The sequence below is a fragment of the Armigeres subalbatus genome, chromosome 2 (assembly GCF_024139115.2).
Source record: "Armigeres subalbatus isolate Guangzhou_Male chromosome 2, GZ_Asu_2, whole genome shotgun sequence".
In the NCBI taxonomy this organism is placed as follows: domain Eukaryota; kingdom Metazoa; phylum Arthropoda; class Insecta; order Diptera; family Culicidae; genus Armigeres; species Armigeres subalbatus.
In genome coordinates, this window is record NC_085140.1 from 379642282 (window position 1) to 379665957 (window position 23676).

Sequence of the window (23676 nt, forward strand, 5' to 3'; positions counted from 1 at the left end):
TTCTTCGAAATAGCCCCATACGCAACCATCCAGCTCCAGACGACATACCGGCAGTACACAATGCACTTGACTGGGTCGCGCACCGGGTAGGGGTTGACTTGAACCACAGAACCGTAATTCAGTTTCCCGAAATGGTTTTGGTTCCTCATTTTCAATGCGTACGTTCTACCTCCACGTTCAGGAAAGGCCGAGTCGATTCCTCTCAAGAAACGATGGACAGACTTCTTCATCAAGAAGGGGAGAGTTGAGAGCTTTCTCGTCTACTTCTTGGAGGCGCAGCACCATCAAATTTCCATGCTCTTCCCTGGGGTCCTTAAACACTGAGTCCCGTTGAATTTCCTGGATGGTAAACGTTTACGGAGGCTCCTTCAGACCTCCTAGATATCCCAACGCCCAGTAAAATACCCCAAAAGCTGGATGCGACATCCAATTAATCCTCTTACCTTGCGTTGTTCAGAGTATGTACTGACCTGTGGAAGGGGAGGAGTAGTGATCCACTGTCCAAGTTTGTGAGCAAAGGCGAAGGATTGGATTTCAAATCCGGAAGTGGAGGGTCATCGATTCTTGGTCATAAATCGATTTTTAAACTTAAACTTAAACTTCTCCTGTATTCTAAACATTTTTACAAAAGAAAACTTCTCAATTTCCTCTGTATTTTTTTTTTACTTTCATCTGAAAATGTTTACGGAAATTTTTACGGGAAATTATTCTGATTTCCAACTGGATTTTTTTCTGACCCTCCTTGTGAAAATCATATACATTTTCTGGATAATTTCTTTTCTTTTGCATTTGGTGGGAAACATTCTCGACTCGCCAGTGCATTCATTGTACTTGCCTTTTGATTAATAACTGTGTAAATGTTAGCCGATCACTAATTTGAAAAACAGGGCAAGTTCCAGTTGAAATGTTGAGTCATTGACAAAGAAGAAACAACATTCGATAGTAGTTGACTTACCTGGACCGGGTAGTGCACCATTTTTGTGCAAAAGAGAGTCAACATTCGTTTGGAATCTCGACGAAGCCAAAAAAAAAATGTCGCAACAAAAACTGGGAGACAGCCAGACAGCTACCGGACGAACTACATACGGGCGAATAAAAAAATCGTTACATTTATCTCCCCCAGTTGCTCGATGGCTTTATTGCTTACGACCCACCACGCCACGGAATTTGACCTAACCTGCCTGAGCAATGTGCATACAGGACTGTCAGAGATGGCATAAGGCATTGCGGCTCCGGGTCATGTCGTTGTTATCGGACTAAATATTCAGCACGTATTGTTTCCTGGCGATGCGGTATCCTGGTTAGCAAATGCGGAATATGCAAAGAGGAGGATTAGCGCCAATACGATTGGATAAGATTGTCAAGGCGTTCCAAGTAAAGCTTATATGATATAATAAATTATGTGGTTCTATGCTGCGGAATCCGCAAATAAATAGGAGTGGTGAAGCGAATCGGTTCGATACATTCGATGTTTTAGTAGAGGTATGGTTTGAAACATTTATTGCAAAAATAAACTGGTTTTGCGCCAGTTTTACCATTTCCAAGATAACATTGTGAACAAACTATTGATTAAAAATAAGAAAGCCCTTGTAATTCTCTTTAAAAATAATATATGAATTTTCAGATAATCAATAAGCATCAGTAAGAATCTAGTTAGCTTCAGTTCATTTTCATACAAGTACTGAGGTGTTTTACTAGGTTTGCTTTGAGTTTCAGTCTCTCTCTCTGCTGTTGTCTTTTTTGTGATAAAATAAATAACTCTTTTATCATGACGATGCATAAATATTTCGGAACGAATCGTGTTGTACGTTTTTCGCTTTCCGTTATCAGCTGGAAGCTGTGTACATGCAGAATTTATTCCTCTGGCAATGTTTCGCCCTCTTTTTTAACAGCAGTCTATTCTTGCTCAAAATCTTCATTCCATGAGGCAATGAATGAGTATGGTTCACACATAATTCACACAATTTTACGACACTGACTATAAAACAACCCGAAAATGCAAGCCTTTCATTTCATCTTGCCCCTACCCAACGATGTTTAACGGCTGAAGTATTTACAGTCAACGGAAAGCTTAGGTAGCTTCTCTTTCATATTGTAAAAAGAGAAATTCGCACAACAATGCTATTCGCGTACATATAAGCACATATCGTCGCCATGCGACTTTACCTTCCATTAGGCATTGTGTTGTTGTGCCTTCGTCGTCGTCGTCCTTTAGGCGTTCTCACATGATACGTCATAAAGTTCGAATCGGAAATACCACTCAGTAGGGACATTTCTGCCGAAACCTCATGAAAATCCTTATCTCTGGTAAACAACAAATGCTGCAGTAGGATTGTGTATTGTTTGACCGAAAGTCAAATATCCGAATAAATATGAACTTTTATTGAAACATGAATTCGTAATGTCAATTTATTTATTTATTTATTTATTTTGTTCATTATAAACTTGCGTTTATTTTCCGTTTATTGACGTTTATTTTCCGTTGGTGTTTCCTCACGAGTGGCAATCTCCGACCTCATGGCAGAAAGCCGTCTACCACATCCGGGAACCCGCATCATATCGCAAAGTTAATTTAATCCATTAATGACCACATGCTTCTATATAAATGATATTCGCGAAACATGCAATACCCAGAAGAATTCCACGTGGATATTTAAAAGAATTCTTCAAAGGTTCCCGTTGAAATGTTTCGAAGATGTTTCCGTTGAAATTCAAATGAATTTCACGACGATGTTCAGGAGAATTTTCCTAAGAAATCCAAAAGAAAAGAAATTGTCCAGAAAATGTAGACGGTTTTCACGAGGAGGGTCAGAAAAAAATCCATTCGGAAATCAGAATAATTTCCCGTAAAAATTTCCGTAAGAATTTTCAGATGAAATTCAAAAGAATTTACAGAGGAAATTGAGAAGTTTTTTTTGTGAAAATGTTTAGAATACAGGAGAATTTCTTATGCAAGTTTAGAAATCGATTTATGTAGATCTACCGTGAGGGCCATAACGCTGAGAAAAATACGAACACAGCGTCACCGCTGGTGATTTTCGGACCGCAGCACAATTTAGACGGAATAAAATATTATCTACTGCAACGAAACGGTGTTCGATGAAATTGAATGTTCCGCAAATTATGACATCTCGGAATGGTTTTCGGTAAAATGGTGTACCATCCCGTAGCGCCCTTCTCGCCGGGGAAACAATGGCGAATGCTGTGTAAGTTGAAGTGTCATTTTCATTCATACACAAATAGGACAGTTCCACTTCACCAACTTCGGAACACACCAAGCTTCCAGTGCGCCAAGCATTAAAAGTTATTGCAGCGATAAATTAAACCAAACTGAGAATTTCAGTCTCTGCTGGTAAAGTGGAATCATGACCCGGCGAAAGGTGTTGACGACAATGGTGAAGGCGGAGGAAAATAAAATACGACCCTGCGAGCTCCGATGTGGTGAGTTGCGCTCCATTCCAGTAATGGTGATCGTACCGTGGTAAAACACCGTTTGCTTTCTGGTGGTACCTATTTGTGTCACTTTTTTTCTGAGTCAGAACTTCAGAAACTTGTATATCAGCTCGGAAAAGTTGCTCTATAGGGATTCCGATTGAATTATATCGGTATGTGGCACCAAAGTCTGACAACAAAATGACAAAAAGGACACCATTTACTTAGTGTATGAATATGAACCACATTTTGGCTCTTGAGTTTCAAAATTGGCAGATATCAAAACAATTGACTTCAACACAACTTTCGAAAACTTTCTCCAGCATATATTAGGAATACTTGCGCTTCTTTAATGTAATATAGTTTAAATCTTTATATTTAATTTAAATAACAGAATTCAGTCAATTTTCAGAAAACAAGAATACTTCTGAAATGGCAAAAAACATTTCTTATTTTCCATTTATTCAATTCAAGACAAACTTCTCCCTTATCACAATATTAATGATTACTCATCCAACCTTGAACCTTAAAATCCCCATCTATCTCGTTTCCTTTTCATAGTCGAGTTGGGTAATTTAGTTCACTCGATACCATCAGCCGTGTCGATGGGGGGCAGAGCGTGGTAGCAAAAGTACAAGATTAGGGATGGAGAAGTTGGCTTACTTGTGTTCTTTCAAGCATGTTTATTTAGGGTTGAACGCTTCGTCAGACAATTTATCTACGCATTGATCTTTGGTAAGTAATGGGTGTATCTTTCCAACAGGCTTTCTATTCTCATTTTAAAAACCATCCGATAACATTTAGGAAAAGAAGCAATTCGCCTAAAAGTAGCGGAGCGGCATTCTGATTTTAGATATAAGATTATAATTTAGTGTTAATTAATAATTGAGGAAGAATGAATACAACACCGTCCCATCGTGCTACAAAAACATCAAACGTGTCGGATGTATCTAATTAATCAACGCTTTTGGCGGTTATCCGTGATTTTCAGTAAACGAATTCATCAAGTATCTTGAATTCGCCACCACACCGTGATGCTTGAATCATATTGTCTTCTATTGATCCTCATTCCATCATGGAGTATCATGTTGATGTACGGTGATCCAGTTCAAAGCATTTTATTTGGTTTTGCGGTAGTTGATTGTGGCTTTGTTGTTTTTCAGTCAATCTCCTCCTCGACATTCTGAAGGATTGGTTGCCCAATTCGCGTGCTAACAGTCTTCAAGGTGTTCTCCGTAGTGCTGACGTCACCTCTAAGTCACATCATGCTTGTCCGTGAAAAGATGATCGTTTGTGTTCGTACACAAGACGAACTGTGGCACGTAGTCCTTACGCGAGTCGTTGAACTACCTGTTGCCATTTACGCGGCACAACTGCTTCATGATGGACATGGACATTCCGTGACATTTTTTAAAATTTCGATCTCAAGGCTCACGCTTTGTATTTAGAACAATAATCTGTTTGACAAAGTTCTAGGATCTTTTAAACATTACATGGTAATAAAAAAATCCGAATTTTATTTTTTCGAAAATTCGTAATAACAATCTCACATTTTTTTTGACATTTTCCATCTCTGGGTCCATCACTTGTTGATTTTCCTAGAGGCGCAGTGCACTGCTCATAATTTCATAGTTGACGTAACAACATTGCCGTCATCATTCGAAACGCTTTGAATATCTACTGCACTCCATGTTGATCTACATCAGGGTGCTTATCGTGAGGTATCGACTGTTGTTCATGAAATTCGCTTCCAACTGCCAGCAACAGCGTTAATTTAGCCAAAAACTTCTTTAGCAAAAATTAGGCGATGGCGATAACTGCTTTTCTGTCTGTTGTGTTAAACCTGCTACCACAGATAAATAGACGTCACACTGGTGAAATACCTATCGTCCATGCTCTAAAATTACGCTGACTACCTGTTTACACCTAGAGGTACGGACATCGTGTACCTTCAGATTTGACGAGTCGGTGCTAGTCTGAATTGTCAAATCAATAGAGGCAATAAAGGTTCCCCCAAACACACGCGATGCGACAGTCGCGACGCGATTCTAGCGCTTGGCGACAGCGATTCTGTCGCCGTTGGTTTGGAAGCGTAAATAGAGCATTGCCTGCAGCGACCCAACGATAGAATCGCGGCGACTAGTTGTCGCCGTCGCGGCGATGAAATCGCTTAGGTTTGGGGGAGCCTTAAACTATAGAGGAAGATTATCGCTGTCATCACTGGTGAAACATTTTTTGCTGACGAGGATAGAGCGCTAAATGTCATCAAAGGAAAAAACAGTTCGTTTTGACAGTTGTGTTCCCGAACTTGTCATAAGACGAGTTTGTACAATTCCATTTAATTCCACTACTTTATTGTACCGACAAAGTCGAGTCAACTAGGGGAAAAGTGGGTTGAACCGACACCTTAAGCAACTTTACAGTTCCCCAATCTATGAAGCAATTTTCCGGTCTAGAAATTTCATACAAGCATACTTTGGCTCTTCATGCATCAGTCCATGAGGTCTCAGGACAATATTTTTTGATAGAATTTGATTTATGATGAAAACGCGAACAGTCTATCTTCCAGCCCAAACTGCTGGGGTGCGGGTAAGATCGACACCACATGAGGGTAAAACCGGCACATCAAGTCGTTATGGAATCGAACATCAGAACAATTCTAAATGATGTTACAACATAATTAAAAATGTTTAACAACATTCATTTTAATATTTGTGTATAAAATTCATGTTTAGGGGTCACTCATAAACGATGGTTGAACAAAATTTTATATATTTAAAATCATCACCACATATCATATTTTTTAAGTTTCTTTAGAGGGCCGGGTGAAAAATATATGGATTAAAAGAATGTTTGTAACAAATTTACTAACTACTGTAAATATTAACCTACATTTAAATTTCACCTATTTTAAAAAGCTGGTTATAATGGCGATTTAAAATAAATGCGTACATTGCAGTTTTGACAAGAAATGAAAATGACTAGTTCCGTAGGTGACAAGCTACATGTTTACAGGGGTGAAAATGGATCACGAAAGAACAACACTAGAGAATGGATTGAATATATCTAAGAGCAAAATAAGTCTAAAAATAAGGTTCTTCTTTGAGCGCTATTGTTATCCGAACTGCAGGATTTCCTTGATGACTCAATATTACCCCCTAGACCTATTTTCACGCCCTATTGATGTTATGGTATGTAATCAGTCTATGATTAAGTTATATTCCCCGGCGCCTCGTTTTTCAATAATTGAATTATATTATGCGAATGATGAGTCTAATAGAACAGAGGTATTTCGTGATTCAGTGACAGGTGTCGAATTTACCCCAACTGATAACATAATAATGATGAGATACATGTAGATGTTCATAATTAGAAAAGTTAACTATTTTTCCACAACATACACAAAATGATGTTCAATGATGGATCAGAGATGGATTAAATACTGAAAATCAACAAATTATTGTTGTAAAAGCTTATACACCGATGTCAAAATTTTACATAACTCATCTCCTCAATGGTGATCAATGCTAATTGTTTGTTTATTGTGACTCTTACATCTCTCCGCCAGTTACAAAATGACTAGAAATACAAGAAATCAAACGTTTATTCAAAGCGTGTCGAAATTCTGTCCGATAATCACTTGAAATCAGAGATTTGATGTGGTGTCGATTTTACCCGCAGTGTCGGTTTTACCCACAATTCCCCTACAAGTTTTCACAATAAAGAGAATAGTGAGACGTCTCACTTCTCTCTCTATATTTTTCTCTTCTCGTTGTAGAAAGTGAGACGTAAGACGACTCTCTACTCACCTCATGGTTCTCACTTTTTACAGTGAGAAGTAAGAAATGAGGAATGAGAATTGAGACGTCTCTCTTCTCATTACTAATTTCTCACTTTTCAAATAACCTATTCGGCCAAATGACCTATTAGGCCAAATGTCTTATTCGGCCAAATGTCCTATTCGGCCAAATGTCTTATTCAGCCAAATTACTCCTTTGGCCAAACGACCTTTTCGGCCAAATGTCCTTTTCGGCCAAATGACCCTTTCGGCCAAGCGATCCTTTCGGCTAAATGACTCTTTTTGCCAAACGACCCTTTCGGCCAAATGACTTTCGACCTAATGGTCTGTTCGGAAAAATGGTATATTCGGCCAAACAACTTTCGGCCAAATGACATTGGCAAAAAGATGCAGACTATCGAAGACAAATGTAGGCTGATATAATATGGCAGATTACAGTGGGCTGTACATGTACTGTGTATGCTGGAAGAGAGACCAGCAAAACCCTTCCGAGAGATTCTGGAAGAGGACATTGGCTCCGGGGTACACCCCGCACTCGGTGGCTGTGCGCAATCGAGGAAGATGCTCGTGCAGCCAGTGTGCAGAGAGACTGGGGACTGGCGGCCCAAGAACGAGCAACCTGGAATAGGAAATTAAATCCGGTTTTCCTCCGGACAACACGGAGTGTACGACCATCATAGGTATAAGTAAATGTATAATGAAATTTTTGGACATTTTCCCCAGGAATTGCTTCACGACATTCTCTATTTCTTTTGATTTTTTCTTAGGATCCTTTCAGATATTCATTCAAAGCTTATTTAAAAAATTATTCGGAAATTCATTTGAAATTTTGTAAGGAATTATTTTGAAAATGTCTGTGAGGATTCCTTTGAAATTTCCCTGAAGGGTTCCTACTGATTTTTCTTTGGGAATTCCTTCACAGCAAATAGTTTTTAAAATTCAACGACGTGTAAATTTGTAGCTTTTCCCATCAAACGAATTAACATTCGATATTTAATTAAATTTGATTGAATTTTACAAGCAAGCACCGTTTAAATTTATTTTGATTTAAAAAAATAGTGAGATCGATTGAATGTTACGTTTATTTGCATAATCCAAATATGTGCATGAAAATACATTTAAAATCACAACGTATTTTTATCTGTATTCAGTTTTCAAAGTTTTTTCGATTGCCGATTGCCTTCATATACTTTTTTCGACATTACTTCAGGAAATCCTTTGGAAATTCGTTTGGAAGACTTTTTTAGGAATTCCATCGAAAATTAGTTCATTGTTGAATAAATTTCCGAATGAATTCCTGCAGGATTAGCTCTACTAAAGGAATTTCCCAAAGAGAACGTGAATGGTTTTAGAAAGAATACCTATAGAAATTTCTGTAGGAATTCTCAAAGAATTTTACGAATGAATTTCTTATGAACTTTCTTAAAAAATGTCTGTAGAAATTTCCTAAAAAAATTCTAGTTGCCTCCAGAAATTCCTTCAGGGACTACACCAAGAACTATTTTGGCATATTTAACCAAATTTCAGGAAAAATATTAAATTTGGTTGGTCATCCTCAGTCTTACTCAGCTAGTATTTATTTTTACCTATTTATGTTGATCATAACATTTTAATATAAATAACATTTTAAAATCAAGTATTGATTAGTTTCAATTTTAATCCACTGAAGTCGATTTGTATACGGGCGATTCCAACCGTGTGAATCAAAACCGCATGAATCCAAAATCCCGCATAAAAATTGATTTTTTCCAGTCATTGATTTTTTAACCCACGCCGGTTCACGCCGCTGATAAAAGTTAACGGCGCGCCGCCGTGACGCCGCCGCCGCCGGGGCAAAAGTAACCACTACGCCGCCGCCGCCGATGATATGACCGGCGCACAGGTCTAATGTCTGAATTGTCATATAAATACACCCAACCAGCATCTGCATAAGATCCTTACAGAAACTGTATAATAATTGGGCATACACAATTTCGGAAGATTTTAATACAACATTGTATTAAAAAAATATAGATTTGTTTTATTTTAATACAATATTTGTATAAAAAGCTTACAGAATTATATATGCCCAGATTTTAAACAATAATTGTCAAATTTGTTTTTTGGGTGTAGAGGCAATAAACTATGGAGGAAGATTGACGCTAAGCTAAAGCTAAGCTAAAGCTAAAGCTAAGCTAAAGCTAAGCTAAAGCTAAGCTAAAGCTAAGCTAAAGCTAAGCTAAAGCTAAGCTAAAGCTAAGCTAAAGCTAAGCTAAAGCTAAGCTAAAGCTAAGCTAAAGCTAAGCTAAAGCTAAGCTAAAGCTAAGCTAAAGCTAAGCTAAAGCTAAGCTAAAGCTAAGCTAAGCTAAAGCTAAGCTAAAGCTAAAGCTAAGCTAAAGCTAAGCTAAAGCTAAGCTAAAGCTAAGCTAAAGCTAAGCTAAAGCTAAGCTAAAGCACAGAGAACAGACGTTGAAGCTGAACTCGCTATGTTGTGATAACTTTTTACTGTTCATTTTGAATAACTTTGGAATGTCGACTTTATCCCGTGCATAATCAGCGCTAGCGTCATCAAAAAATGCCACTGTGCGCTAGTGTCGTTATGCATGCAAGAGCATACCTGCGCCATCGTGTTGTCAAAATGAGATTGTGAGTTGCAATGTCGACGTCAGTGGCGTTGAGGTTCGGTGTGTTTGTTTACACATGTTTTGCAAGAAATTTTGTTCGAGCCTCCATGTCTGTTCTCTGTGGCTAAAGCTAAGCTAAGCATTTCAAAAATGTGTATGATTATGAATATTCGCCATATACCCCCTCCCCCCAAAATTGGTCACGTGGTATATGGATCGATACTAAATAAGTTTGGGGAATTTGCTCTAAATAGGTCAATTTAGGGTCTCCAGTAGCCTTGTAGGATTGCTAATCTGGAGATGGCGAGTTCGATTCTCAGCCCGGCCTGGGATGCTTCGAGTGGGAAACCTTCTCGACACCTTGGAAATAGTGTATCACAAAATCACTCGCGGTTTTCGGGAGTCTCTTCGTAATGAAGTAAAGACTGTAAATGCCTCAAATTAACAGGATTGAATAACTACAGCGCCACTTAAGGGTAAAAAGTGGAAAGTATGCATTCTTTTATGTATTTAGTCGATTTTCCCCAAATAAACTTCATGGTCGTTGAGCATCCACTTAGACTTGACGGATCTGACTGAAATTTTTAAAGTAGCTTTTGGGAGCAAAAAGAGCGGCGCGCCGCTGTTCAAAATCTGTCACGCCACTTATCTATAATTTCTCATGCCGGTTAAATTGTTTGAAGTTTACATTATTCAATAGCCTACGGACTAGCTGGACTTTCATGTCAAAAGACATGTAGTGAAAAATTCAGAAAAAACTTTCCGTTGGAAATGCGAAAATTACGGCAAAGAATTTTCCAATGAAATTCTGAACACATCCCCAAGAATTTTCCGAAGAAATTGCGAAAATGTCACGAGAAAATTCAAAGAATTTCCCAAGGAAATCCCAAAAAACTTTTGAGTCAATTACAAAGAATTTTCCGAGGAAAATCCAAAGAATATCTCGAGGAAATTCGTCTCCGACATAAAGGAAGTTGACCATAGGTCACTTGACTCAAGGTTGATAAGCCGAATATGTTATATGACCTTTTGGACGAAGCTCATCTAGCCTAAAGTTATTTGGCCAAAAATGTCAGTTGGTCGATAATATCGTTCGGCAGAACAGTTCCTTAAGCTGGAAAAGTCCGTTGGCCGAATAGCTCTTTTGGCAGAAAGTGTCGTTTGTCGTTGAGCCGAATTTGTTGTTTGAACGAAATGATTGTTTTACCGAAAGGAAACAAAAAGAGCTATTTCTGTCAAACGACCATTTCTATCGAACGGCATTTCCTGCCAAACAAACGTTCAATTCGATCAAATTAATTCGGCTAAATACCTGGCATAAAACCAAAAGACTTTCAGCCAAATTATGGAAAGGGTCGTTTAGTCGAACACAACAACCGAAAAGTGTTCGACCAAATAAGTCATTTGGCCAAACAATTCATTAGGCCGAAACAAATCTGGACAAAAATCTCATTTAGCCGAAATGGACTTACATGTGTACAAGGTACAAAAAGCCCCAAACCGAAATGAAAAGCAAAACACCACTGCAAAAACCTGCGCTCGGAAACTTTACACGAATTTATTCACCAAATTGTGTTGCATCGTGATGGATAATGAAACCTACGTGAAGAGTGACTTCCGTCAACTTCCTGGGCAAGAATATTTCCTTGTCAAGTCTAAGCTTGATGTTCCGAAGGATTTACGAACGAAGAAGATTTAAAAATTTGCAAAAAGGGAAGGCGATTTGCGGATGTGTTGAAGTAAGCGCTCCCTCTATTTCATCCGCAACAATCAGTGCCTTAAGAAGCGTCTTCTTAAGAAAACACAAAGTGTTAACTCTGTTTGTCCTGATCTGGCGTCCTGACACTACATTTGAAACGTATTTTGTATTGTATTGTATTATAAATTCATCTGACCAAATTGTCTACAAATTTAAATACGGTTTTTAAACATTTCACTTGAGTTTGAAAAATCAAATACACAATGAAAATGGTTGAGCGAACTAGTATACATAACACGAATTGGATAATTATGAGTCAGATCTACGTAAAATATGGGGTGGAATGTTTACATTCATTTGACTGCGAGAATGCTAGGTGAATCTATCGTCTCCTAGTGGTATATTTTCTACAAACAAAACAGGGTGCAAGAGTTGCCTGTGTTGGAGTTGTACCGAGCTAACGGAGTTAAATTTGTGCCAAAAGATATGAACCCACCAAATTCACCGGAACTTCGCCCAATTCTGAAAACGAAACTTCGCAAACATCCCAAAATTATTAAAACAGAGTTGTAGTTGAAGAAAATTTGAGTGAAAACTACAAAAACATTGGGAAAATCGATTGTACAAAATTTGATGGGTGGAGTGAAAAGAAAGGTGCGTGCGTTCGGGATGGGTGATGAGATTGAATAAAGTTGAATATTAACTCATAACGCATTAGAAGTTTTTTATTCCCTAAAAATTTGAAGAAAATCCGATAATCGGTTTAATTTTGTTGAGTAAATATGTGTGTGCCATTTTTTTGAATAGGTACTCCCTTCATAGAAGAGTGGCATCAGAATCAAATATCTTTGATGTTTGGTGTATGTTACCGTTTGATTGTCGAGACACTAATTTTAGAGCAAACTTTTAAAATTAAGCAAAAACTGGTTGAATAAGTGAAATAAATGATTCGTGAAAATTACATTCGAATTGCTTTGTGCGAAACTTGCCAAAATATTAAAATCAACATGAATCGGGCCCAAATTATAAATTAATTCTCTTTAACTTGCGTCATACCTTAAGTTCACTAAATACGCTTTAAGAGTTCTAAATATGGCATCCATCTTACTACGCAACATTGAGCCTTTGCTTCGACACGGTCTCTACTGAAAAAGTGAAAACGATGGACCCCCTGAGCACTCGAGTACCTAGCTCCCTTGAGTATAGCACAAACGGCACGATGGCGTAATCCCACATCAACGACCGTGTGTCATCTATGAGAAGTATTGATGAGCATTTAAGAAAGGATCAGAATAAAAGTAGCGATCTGAAAAAGGCTTTTCATTTGTCGTTTTTAATTCTGAACTTATTCTGCAGAACATATGGAACATCCAACTTTGCGAGGTGATCCTTTGGAAAGAAAAGAAATCTAGGAATAATAACACGATGCCTCAGTCCGTACTGGTTTGCCTTCATAAGGACTATTGACTAAAGCGAATAACAAAAGCTATTGTTGTTTATTTGACCATTCTTCTTTTCCAAACACAATTGATCACCACATTACAGAGTAGGGTCCCAAAGGGGTCGCCCTTATATTTACCGTATTTTGCATGTCCGTTACAAAACTATACCAAAACTTACGTAGGTTATGCAAAAAAGTGTCAAAATAAAAAAAGAAAGGTTGGAAAAACCGTAATTTTCCACAATTTTATGAAATATCTAACATTTCGGCCAGGCAAAACGCCCTAAGGGGACTAACCTACAATGTACTACGCGTCTCTACGCGCTGTCCATACCAGAATGCTGATTCGTCGAAGCGTAAAAATGCCCATAAAAATCGTTACAGCTAAGACATTAAAGTCGTATTTGCTTAGCTAGAGCATATTGCCCCTCTTTCCACTAAGAATTAGCTACGCCTACTTAAGGGCACTCATCACGGAATCCAAATTTCGAAGGTTTCAAGGGCACATCACTTGATACGGAAGTAACGCACAACTGTCATTTTTATTAATTAACGCATGAAGCTGAAACAATAAAAATGACAGTTGTGCGTTGCTTCCGTATCGAATGGTGTGCCCTTGAAAACGCGAGTACTTTGAAAATTGTATTCCATGAGGAGTGTCCTTAACAGCAAAAACTACCAAATATTATATATCCTCGTTGGTGCTGCCATTTGTGCAGGAGAAGTGTACACGTTTATTACCCCTAGGTGAAATTATTAGCGTTGTTTCATTGGATTCAACAAAATATTAGCGTAGAACGTGGTATAATCATTGACACACCCTACTGAATATGCCGCCGTTTAATATTCTTTGTACGTATGAACGACTTACATCTATAGAATGGGTCAGCAGTCGAGACATCGGTAAATAGTTCCTCGTCACCCAGTTTATGAGGCAACTACATCAACGACTCATTCTCCCATTCACTGAAATTACCAGCGTTGTGGAAACATTGTTTTCCCCGGTGAACGGCACTAACCGTGATGAGTAAGACGATTGTTCTGTATATGGGTGGATTCGCTCAAGTTAATTAACCCCGGGAGCCTTATCGCTTCAAGGGACATAAATGTATGCAACAAAACGACGATTAGCATGAGCTACGAAAACGTTGACTCTCGTTGGAATCTTTTGAGGAAACAAGCCGCCGGGTGTGGCGTCGGATACTGAAAGTTTACAGACACACAGCTGACAGAGCACACCGCTGTAGTGGCCTTAGGTCGGAAGTAATTGTGCTGCGTATGACAAGATGGGTGAGAATAAACACTTCATAAAATGTGGCAAGCTTACGGCATAGACAAACGCACGGTATGTTTGTAGGTGAAACATTCGTTTTGTGGTTTACCAAGAAAATAACTGAACATTGAAAGTCGACAATGTGTAATGGAACGGCAAACAAGTGCTGTTGGCATTTATTACCCAGCAGGTGGTGACTGAAACAAATGTATGCAGAATAACCTACGGTTATTTGTATTGCGAATTAACTAATCAAACTCATTGAGTTAATAAGCTTAATAAACGAGGAAAACCTAGGTATAGCCTATATACGATGCCGTTAACATCCATGAGTAATCTGTTTGATATGGGTCTCCTCTAAGCCTTCTTCACAAAGGTTCATTTTTTATGTGAAGTTAGTTTTACAAAATAAAGTCTACAGGTAGCTTCAATCATACGCAATAGAGTGTAAAAACCCAGTCTAGTTCACCGTGTAGTAATACTGCCTTTCTCACATTTAGCAAATACACCAATCTTAATTCGATGCACCATTTTCCTAATGACTTCCAAACGCATCGGCCTCTCGTTATCAAATTCAATAGTGTTCAACGAAGATTTGCCCCTGTCGAAAGCATTTTGTTGCTAGAAAATCGTTTTAGGATTACTGAGGATTACCAAACTAAATTTCAAAATAATTTTTGGCCACACAGTAATAATAATACCTTTCCACATGTTGATTGCATGAACTTAAGTGATGTAACCGAATTTCTGATCACAGTCCCATTCTATAATTATTACAGATTCCCTTCAGCGATGGAGTACAGCAGGAATGTGGTCAACATGCGTGTGGTGCTTTTTTGTGCCATTTACTTCAACTTTGGTAAGTTCGCAGAAAAAACTTCTTGAGACATACCGTTTTGACGCAAATTCCGAACATGACTCATGACTTGCAGTGCCCTGAAACTAATTTTTCATCGGTTTTCCGCACTGATGATGAACTTAACAGACAAATTGATGATCCTATGGTGAAAAATACATGAATAAAGCCAAAGTGGCCATTTGTAAGCGAGTAGTCCGATTATGAATCATGTTCGGAATTTGAGTCAAAACGGAATGATCGTCAAACACGAAACAGAAATGAAAACAATTTAGATGGCTAATGGTCTAAAATAGTGTCATAAAATCTCAATGGCAATGCGAGCTAAGCCCACGTAGATTGAGTTGTTTCTATTTATCATGTCTGTAGGGGAATTGTGGGTAAAACCGACACCACTTCAAATCTCTGATTTCAAGTGATTATTGGACAGAATTTCGACACACTTTGAACAGACGTTTGATTTTTTGTATTTCTAGTCATTTTGTAACTGGTGGAGACGTGTAAGAGTCATAATAAACAGACAATTAGCATGGATCACCATTGAGGAGATAAAGTTATGTAAAATTTTGGCATCGGTGTATAAGCTTTTTCGACAATAATTTGTTGATTTTCAGTATTTAATCCATCTCTGATCCATAGTTGAATCTCATTTTGTGTATGTTTTGAAAAATAGTTAACTTTTCTAATTATAAACATCCACATGTACCTTATCATTGTTATGTTATCAGTTGGGGTAAATTCGACACCTGCCATCGAATCACGAAATACCTCTGTTTTATTAGACTCATCATTCGCATAATATAATTCAAGTATTGGAAAACGAGGCGCCGGGAATATAACTTAATCATAGACTGATTACAAAGAAGAACCGTATTTTTAGGCTTATTTTGCTCTTAGGTATATATTTAATATATTTAATGTGTTGTTCTTTCGTGATCCAGTTTCACGGGATGTAAACATATAGCTTGTCACCTACAGAACTAGTTATTTTCATTTTTTGTAATAACTGCACCATACGCATTTATTTAAAATCGTCGCATTTACTTTAAATCGTCTTTTAAAATAAGTGAAATTTAAATGTAGGTCAAAATTTACAGTAGTTGTATATGCCTAATTATTATACAGTTTCTGTGAGGTTCTTATGCAGAACTGTATTAAAATCTGCCATCCGCTGGTTGGGTGAGAAACTAAATAAAATATGATAGGTGGTGATGATTTTAAATATATAAAATTTTGTTAAACCATCGTTTGTGAGTGACCCCTAAATATGAATTTCATACAAAAATATCAAAATGTATGTTGTTAAGGTTACTCCTGACGGAATCCAAGTTTCAAAGTGCTCGCGTTTTCGAGGGCACACCACTCGATACGGAAGCAACGCACAACTGTCATTTTTATTATTTCACGCATGCTGCGACGCAGCAAAGCTAAATCAACAAAAATGACAGTTGTACGCCGCCTCCGTATCGAGTGGTGTGCCCCCGAAAACGCGAGCACTTTGAAACTTGGATTTTGTCAGGAGTGACCTTAAACATTTTCAATTATGTTGTCATATCATTTAGGATTGTTCTGATGTTCGATTCCATGACGACTTGATGTGTCGGTTTACCCTCATCTGGTTTCGATCTTATCCGCACTCCAGCTGGTTGGGTTGGAAGATGGACTGTTCGCGTTTTCATCCCAAATTAAATTCTATTAAGAAATATTGACCTGAGGCCTCATGGACTGATGCATAAAGAGCCAAAGTATGCTTGTACGAAATTTCTAGGCCGGAAAATTGCTTCATATATTGGAGAACTGTAAAGTTGCTTAAGGTGTCGGTTTTACCCACTTTTCCCCTACATAAACTAGGCGTAAAATTAATGTTTGGAGCAACATTTGACACAATTGGCATACTTTTTTCCTTGTAATTTTCCATTTCTCCCACCATCTGTCATTCGAATCACCCGTTTCTCAATTGAAAAACAAACTACAGCAATACCTACTAAATCGAAATCTTTTTTCGTCAATATTGGCAGCTTAACTTTGATGTACAATCTTGTACCCCATGACCAGATTACATGCACTGAACCGGCGGTTGTTAGATTTTCTAACAATTATGTATAAGAATCTAACAAAACCTGTATAAGAACTGGGCATATGCGAAATTGTTAGATTCTAGTACGTCACGTTTACTCTGGCTGCACCTTTCATTTCGTTTATTAAGCCTACATCGAAGTAGATAACAATGAATCAACAAATTGATGCCACAAACCACAATAAGTTGTCCGAGGCCACTTATCTACATCCTCGATTGCGTCCCATGCTCGCCATGTCCTTATGTACCTGGCCAGCCCACCCCGCTCGCTACGCTCCACGCTTTCTTGAACCTTCCGGGTCGGATGCGAATACCATCTTTGCAGGGTTGCTATCCGGCATTCTTACAGCATGTTCTGCTCATCGTTCCCTTCCAGCTTTAGATAATACCTTCTGGATACTGAGTTCGCCGTAGAGCTGGGTGAGCCCGTGTTTCATCCTTCGTCGCCACACACCGTTCTCTTGCACACCGTCAAAGATGGTCCTAAGCACCTAAAATACTCCGAGTGATTGCAAGTCCTCCTCGAGCATATTTCAAGTCTCATGTTCATAGAGGACTGCCGGTCTTATGAGTGTTTTGTACATGGCACATTTGGTGCGGGTGTGAATCTTTTTTGACTGGTGCCCGTAGTAGTATATTATTATCATCCATTAGCAAGGATCTAAGGTAGACGAATTTATCGACCAATTCGAAGCTATCCCCGTTTATCGTAACACTGCTTCCCAGGTGGGACCTGTTCTGCCGTAATCTGAAAAAGTGACGTATACGCCATTTTTCAAAAATGGTGTTAACGAGTAGTACTCATCGAGCTCTTTAACAGAAAAATTGAAAACATGCATGTTGTAATTTGGCGCTTACGTCACTTCCTCAGATTACGGTAGTGTTGCGCTCGCTTCCGCCCACTAGCATGTACTTTGTCTTCGACGCATTTACTATCAGTCCAACTTTTGTTGGTTCACGATTCCGGCAAGTGTAAAGTTCTGCCACCTTTGCAAATTTGCCGACAATGTCCATGTCATCCTTATTGACTGGATCTGTGGATGTTACACCCTCCGCATGACACTTTCTAGCGCAAATTTGAACAACAGGCATTGATCAGTCTGGTAAGCTTCCCAGGAAAGCCGTTCTTGTCCATAATTTTTCATAGCTCACCTACACTGTCATATGCTGCCTTGAAATCGATTAAGAGGCTGGTCCGTTGTTGAGCGGCCGTAAACGAAGTCGGTTTGATGGCCTTCCACGAACTCATTCACTATTGGTGATAGACGACGGAAGATGGTATGGGATATCAATTAGTAGGCAGCATTAAGGATGGTGATCGCTCGAAAGTTCTCACTCTCCAGCTTGTCACCTTTCTTGTAGATGGGGCATATAACGGCTGATTCGTATAACGTTGGACGGATCGAAATCAAGTGTAAGGGTTGCGGATGAAATATCGACGTAATTTGTTACCTTAGATGGATTAAAGCAGGTGATGCGATTGATATCGATATTATCGGGATTGTTCGCCGTGCCGTGGAAGAGGCTTTTGTGTCTTTTAAGAGGGAGACAGCGAGGATTGGACTCACGATCAATACCAGCAAAACGAAGTTTATGGTCGCTGGCAATCAACGTGGGTTCATTAGTGGTGGTGGTACCGAAATAGTGCTGGATGGTGAAAAGTTTGAAGTGGTAGAAGAATTTGTGTATCTTGGAACATTAGTGACGTGCGATAGTGATGTTACCCGTGAGGTGAAAAGGCGTATTGCAGCTGCAAATCGGGCTTATTACGGACTTCGTAACCAGCTTAAGTCTCGTAGTCTGCAAAAACGAAATCAAAACTCGTGCTGTATTCTACTCTGATTCTTCCGGTGGCTTTATACGGCGATGAAACATGGACGTTAAAGGAGGCTGATCGGAGAGCTTTCGGAGTGTCTGAGCGTAAGGTGCTGCGGACAATACTTGGCGGTAAACAGGAGAACTGTATCTGGCGGCGTCGCATGAATGACGAGTTGTACCAGGTGTATAAAGGGCTGGATATTATTAAGCTTATTCAAAACGACAGACTACGGTGGGCTGGTCACGTTGTTCGTATGCCGGAAAAACGTCAAGCAAAGATAATATCTAGTAGAGAACCCGGAAGAGGCCGCAGGCTTCGTGGAAGGCCGCGTACACGATGGCTTTTGCAGTTGAAGAGGACCTGAGGGCGCTCAATGTTCAGGGCGACTGGAAGCGATTGGCCCAGGATCGAGTCCAGTGGAGAAGGATACTCCATTCGGCGTAGGTTCATCGAAGAGCTGTAGCCCATCAAGTACAAGTATATAGCGTTCCACGTTCTGCCAGGTCCTTTGCTGCAGCGCGCGTCCTTCTCCTCCAGAATTTGTAGTAGTGCCGACATCAGTTTGCTTCATTGGTTCTGGGTCGTACCGTGGCGGTCATCGCTCGCCTGCACCTTACCTTAACCGATTTGCTCGCAACAATCCTGTCTATCCTATTCTGTTGTTTTTTGCACTTGGATAATGAAGGTGCGTTGAACTTGTTTTCAAGCACTTTCATGGCTTGTAATGATTTGAAGAAGTTTTTGCTTCTCTTTTATAGTTGTTCGTTATTTACTGAGAGCAAGTTCTGCGAGTTCTGGCCAAAATACTAATTTTAAACCGAACATATAATAAAACGACTGTGTTGGCACAGATATCTGATTTGCTTGGTCGACAAGTCACGTTCTACGGGGATTTTTAACATGAGTGCAACCGAACGTGAATAATGCTATTTTGGATGTTCATTATATGGAGCTTACTTTTCATGTTGCAGGTCAGGGTTTGTTCGACTTACGTGGGAACACGTGTTCACCAAAAACGTCCACATTGGTGTTTTATTCTCTACTTTCGTAATAATATGGATTTTTTGGGGGGTAAATGAAACAGTTGACCCATATGCACAAGCAATTTGGTTAGATTTAATTTGTATTCAGGTGTACCAATATATCGCTACAGGCTCTGCATAGCCAATCGAACCAAATTGAAAATCTGAACCATTTTGGATAGTTCATTATTCAATATTGATAGATTATCTAAGTATTCCAATATTGTTCCGAGCTCCAATCTATTTTAAATAACAAACGAGTATGCAAATAATGAGAAAGTATAAGGGGCAATGAAATGCAGATAAATTTATGATGCAATCAATCATATCAAGCCCAGAAAAAACAAGTTCCCAGCTGCAGCATTCACACAGCACCTGCAAACGAAAATACTTTCGAAAGGTCAAAGCATATTTGCATAGGTAGGTAACATGCTGTTTACTCTTCCGCAAACAGAATTTCCATTGCCATATGGTAATCAAAGGTATCCAGGCGAGCGATCTTGTTTGTCGTGTTCTTGCCATTCTCGTGCATCAAAGTGTACCGAAACGCTGTGAGATTGCCGTAAAAATGAAAGTTTATTATGAGCCCAGGAGAGCGGAATGTCATGTTCCAATCGATTGAGTTGGACGAATTCAGGTGATGGCTACAAATGTGGGCCTGTTTTATTAATCGAGTTATGCCACCTTTGTCTGCACTACTGGGAAAATGTGCCATCATCCTTGCTGCTTGGCCGGGAGATTTAGCTCTGAGGAAGACTGACATGCTTCTGCTGATTTTATTTTTTTTCATTGTGTTTAGAATCTGTTGACCCGGCAGACTTTGTTTTGCATAGTAGGCGAGAATGTGCGTTGCGGACAACCCTTGCGAATTTCCCATACAAATCTTGATTTCAGTTTTACGATTTTCTCAATATTACTCGAGATTTTCACATGAGAAAATATCACCTAAATCTAAAATTACCACAGTGACATTTGAGGACAATAATTCTTTCTTATTTCTTTCCTTGGTGGAAACAACAGTAATTAAAGATATACGATCGTCGCCCTTATGGGTCTAAGTTATCATAATGTACTGAAATTGGTACTGCGTTCGCCTTCACAACACTCAAACAAGTGATCAACTCATTATTAACCGTGAAGTTAGTAACAAAGTGTTTGTCAGAAATTGTGTTAACCTGCCCGAAAAATATATATAGGAAATCTGGTTTGGAGAACGCCTAATAGATCACCTAACTAAATCAGTCCAATCCGTTGCCAACATATTATCAAACGGAATATACCATCATGAGTGGCGCCGGTATTTCATCGCAATCTACTCGGTCCAGTTCCTGATGAAGGATCTAGCCTACTCTGACGCCATTTGGCTACCAAGATATTGGAAGCTTTCAACATTCTCCACTGGTTGCCCGGCTACTGTGAAACTGGAAGGGGTCAACGTGTTTACATTGAACGATTTGTTGACGTTGATGACTAAGCCTGCCGAAGAGGAGCGCTCGGCAAGGTCATTGAGCTTACTCTGCATATAAGAGCGCCGTTGAGCGAGGAATGCAACGTCATCTGCCAATTCGAAGTCGTTTAGGTACTCCATGGTTAAGGTCACTCCTGACAGAATCCAAGTTTCAAAGTACTCGCGTTTTCGGAGGCACACCACTCGATACGGAAGCAACGCACAACTGTCATTTTTATGTTTTCACGCATGCTGCGACGCAGCAAAGCTTGATCAACAAAAATGACAGTTGTTCGTTAACGCGAGCACTTTGAAACTTGTTTTTCTCAAGAACCCCCTTGCGTCTCAGGGCGCCCCACATATTCTCGTGATTGAGACGGTCGAAAGCTTTTTCGTAGTCAATGAATACCAAGTAAAGGGACTCTTGGAATTCGTTGACCTGCTCCAGAATTATGCGGAGCGTGACAATATGGTCCACACAGGATCTTCCGGCACGGAATCCGGCCTGCTGCCGCCGGAGAGTCGCATCGATCTTCTCCTGAATCCGGGCTAGGATAATTTTGCATAGAACTTTGAGAACGGTACACAGCAACATAATGCCACGCCAGTTATCGCATACAGGCAGGTCACCCTTTTTGGGCACCTTCACTAAGATATCTTGCATCCAGTCGACCGGGAAAGTTGCGGTGTCCCAGAAATTACGAAATAAACGATGTAGTAGTTGAGCGGATGTCATGGGGTCAGCTTTCGTCTTTCAAAGGCATCGTTGCATTAATCTTCGTCCCGCTTAAGCGTCGTGAGATATCGTAGAGGAGGCGAATGTCCCCGGTTGCGGCGGCTCTCTATCCTTCGTCGGCCAGAGAGTCTGCCCACGCTCGCTTGTCCCGTCGACATGAGCGTCTTACTTCCTTCTCAAAGAGCCGCGTATCGTTGACGGGCTAAGACTTTGGCTCCTCTGGTTTTTGATCACTCTATCGCGGCTTTGGCTTCTCTTCGCTCCTCTATCTTCCTTCAGGTCTCATAGGTGATTCATTGTTTTCTCTGGGTGCGCAGTTCGTCCAGATTGTTCTCGTTGGTTGCGATGAAGGCATTCTTGATGGCGGTCCATTGGTCTTCCACGCTGCCACCTTCCGGAATATCTGCAGCCGAAGGCCCGTTTCACCGTGGCATCTTACAGTCGGCGTGTGTTGAACCGTCGTCCAACTCTCTCCTCCTGTCGACGAATCCGATTAATCATCTGATTAATTATCGAAATTGGTGTTGCATTTGTATGGGTGCCCCCCTTTCCAAATAAGGAGGAGTCTCGAACCATCTTAAGAACTTTCCCCGGTCCTAAAAACTTCTACATACAAATTTTCACGCTGATCGGTTCAGTAGTTTCGGAGTCTATAAGGTTCAGATAGACAGAAATTCATTCTTATGTATGTAGATTTAGCATACTTGCGTCTTCGAGATATTTTGTCAGTAAGTCGATGCGCTTCTTTGGAGGTATTCAGCCTTATGATCAATCCCCTTAAAAGTGAGATAAAAAATTCTTTTTTTTTCATTTTACAACATGCAAGGTATATGTCTTCCCTAGAGTTGTAGCAAAAGTTCTCCTGAAAAACTTTATCGAAAACTCTAAGTTCGTAGTTTCATTACTTTTGGAGATTTATTGATTTTTATGCCAACAAGTTTTGAAAATGTTCGATAAATAAGCGTACAAGCATATGGAGACGCATGGTGCATTGTTTCATCAACTCCTTGTGATGGGTGCAGAGTCGAAAATTTTTAGTGAAGTCCATTTTTCTTCATTTGTCAGTACACTTTCGACACATTCATAGTCGGCTCTGGACAGTCAATATTCAGTTGAATATTAGTCATTGAATATTTATGCACATTTTACAGATTGATAAATTATCTGAAATCTGAACACGTTTCAAATGAGTGAAGTGATTTATCACACAGGACTGAATCCGATTTTCATCCGCGAGGCACTTTCAGCGGTAAACATCAACATAAACAATAATAATTATGTTTTTTCTGCACATAGTAAATACATTCAGTGACAGTCGAATGAATGAGTTCGTGGAGTAGTCGTCTGACTATGTCATTCTATGTTTTGAATATTCATGCGATGTTTGTCAAAATTCGGACCGAAGTTGCTTCATGAAGATGAATATTTTAAGCTCTGGATGGGTGATTGATTTCTACCTTGCATAGTAGAAA

At 39.5% G+C, this 23676-nt stretch overlaps 1 protein-coding gene across 2 annotated transcripts in view; it reads left to right on the forward strand.

Annotated features, from left to right (window-relative positions):
- LOC134217297 (zwei Ig domain protein zig-8-like) overlaps positions 1-23676 on the forward strand; it is a 166928-nt gene that overhangs the window by 55901 nt on the left and 87351 nt on the right. For both annotated transcript variants that reach the window (XM_062696053.1, XM_062696054.1), the window contains one exon: positions 15027-15106. In XM_062696053.1, the coding sequence (XP_062552037.1) occupies positions 15040-15106 (67 nt within the window). In that variant the 5' untranslated portion in view covers positions 15027-15039. The remainder of the gene's footprint in view (positions 1-15026; positions 15107-23676) is intronic.